The sequence below is a fragment of the Aptenodytes forsteri genome, unplaced genomic scaffold, assembly GCF_000699145.1.
Source record: "Aptenodytes forsteri isolate BGI_AS27 unplaced genomic scaffold, ASM69914v1 Scaffold39, whole genome shotgun sequence".
Lineage (NCBI taxonomy): Eukaryota > Metazoa > Chordata > Aves > Sphenisciformes > Spheniscidae > Aptenodytes > Aptenodytes forsteri.
The window spans coordinates 112,781-113,934 of record NW_008795858.1 but is presented as its reverse complement, the minus strand read 5'-3'; the positions used below and the strand labels follow the sequence as shown (position 1 = coordinate 113,934).

General features: G+C 60.7%; 1 protein-coding gene across 1 annotated transcript in view; it reads right to left on the bottom strand.

The window, feature by feature from the left end:
• Positions 1-1,154, bottom strand: part of MVP (major vault protein) — a 14,116-nt gene that overhangs the window by 1,186 nt on the left and 11,776 nt on the right. Inside the window, exons 11-13 of the mRNA XM_009283836.1 lie at positions 1,101-1,151; positions 516-727; positions 12-59 (exon numbers count right to left, since the gene is read on the bottom strand). Of these exons, the coding sequence (XP_009282111.1) occupies positions 12-59; positions 516-727; positions 1,101-1,151 (311 nt within the window). The remainder of the gene's footprint in view (positions 1-11; positions 60-515; positions 728-1,100; positions 1,152-1,154) is intronic.

The following is a 1,154-nucleotide window of genomic DNA, read 5'->3' as shown; positions in this document are numbered from 1 at the left end:
GGGGCCCCTGCCGCTCCAGGCGTCCCCGGGCCTCCTGCGCCAGCCGCTCTGCCTCGTGCCTGGGAACAGGGACCAAGGGGTGGAGAGGCACGGGGGACACAGGGGATGTTGGGGGTGTGGGGATGTGGGGCACGTTGGGGAAACTGGGCATATTGAGGATATGGGGGATGTAGGGATGTAGGGAGCATGAGGGGACATGATTGGTATGGGGAACATGGGGGACATAGGGGACATTTAGGGACATGAGGGATATGGGGGGACATGGAGAGACATAGGGGCATATGGCAACATGGGGCATATAGGGAGACATAAGAAAACACTGGAGGATATGGGGGGACATAAGAGATATGGAGGACATGGTGGGGCATGGGGGACACAAGGGACACAGAGACCTGGCAGTGGCCTCCTGGGAGTTAGTGCTGATCTTGATCTCCAGCTGGAAGGTGTGCTGGAGGGACATGGGGACACAGGAGGAACCTGGTGGGACATGAGGTGACACGAGGGAGCATGGGGACCTGGCGGCAGCCTCCTGAGAGTTGGTGGCGATCTCAATGGCCAGCTGGACACTGCGCTGCAGGGCATCACGGGTGCGCTGGTCCACGGGCTCCACGCTCTGGATGTCGACGCTCGTCACCACCAGCCCATTGGGTGCAAAGCGGAGCTGTTCCCGCAGCCGCCCACCCTCATCAAAGCCAAACACAGCTGAGCAGATGAGACGATTGGAGTTCTGGGGACAGCAGAGACATATGAGACACTTGGGGACGTCAGGGTCACCTGCGGATGTTGAGGATGTTGGGGCACTGGGGACATGAGGGGTTATTGGGAAACACACGGGGCTTCATCAAAGCCAAACATGGCTGAGTAGATGAGCCGATTAAAGTTCTAGGGACATCAGGGATATGTAAGACACTTGGGGACATCAGGGACTCAAGGGGACATCAGGGACCCAGGGAGACCTGGGGTGACATGGAGGGGGGCACAAGGTGACCCAGGGCACCAGTGGGGGACGTGGGTGAGGCAGATGAAAGTGGGGACACTCGTGCGTGACCGAGGGGACGCGGTGGGGGGATGCGGGGGCACGTGGGGGCAGCCGAGGAGACCTTGTGGAAGTCATCAAAGGTGACGGCCGCCCCAGCGCCACGCACGCGGGAGGC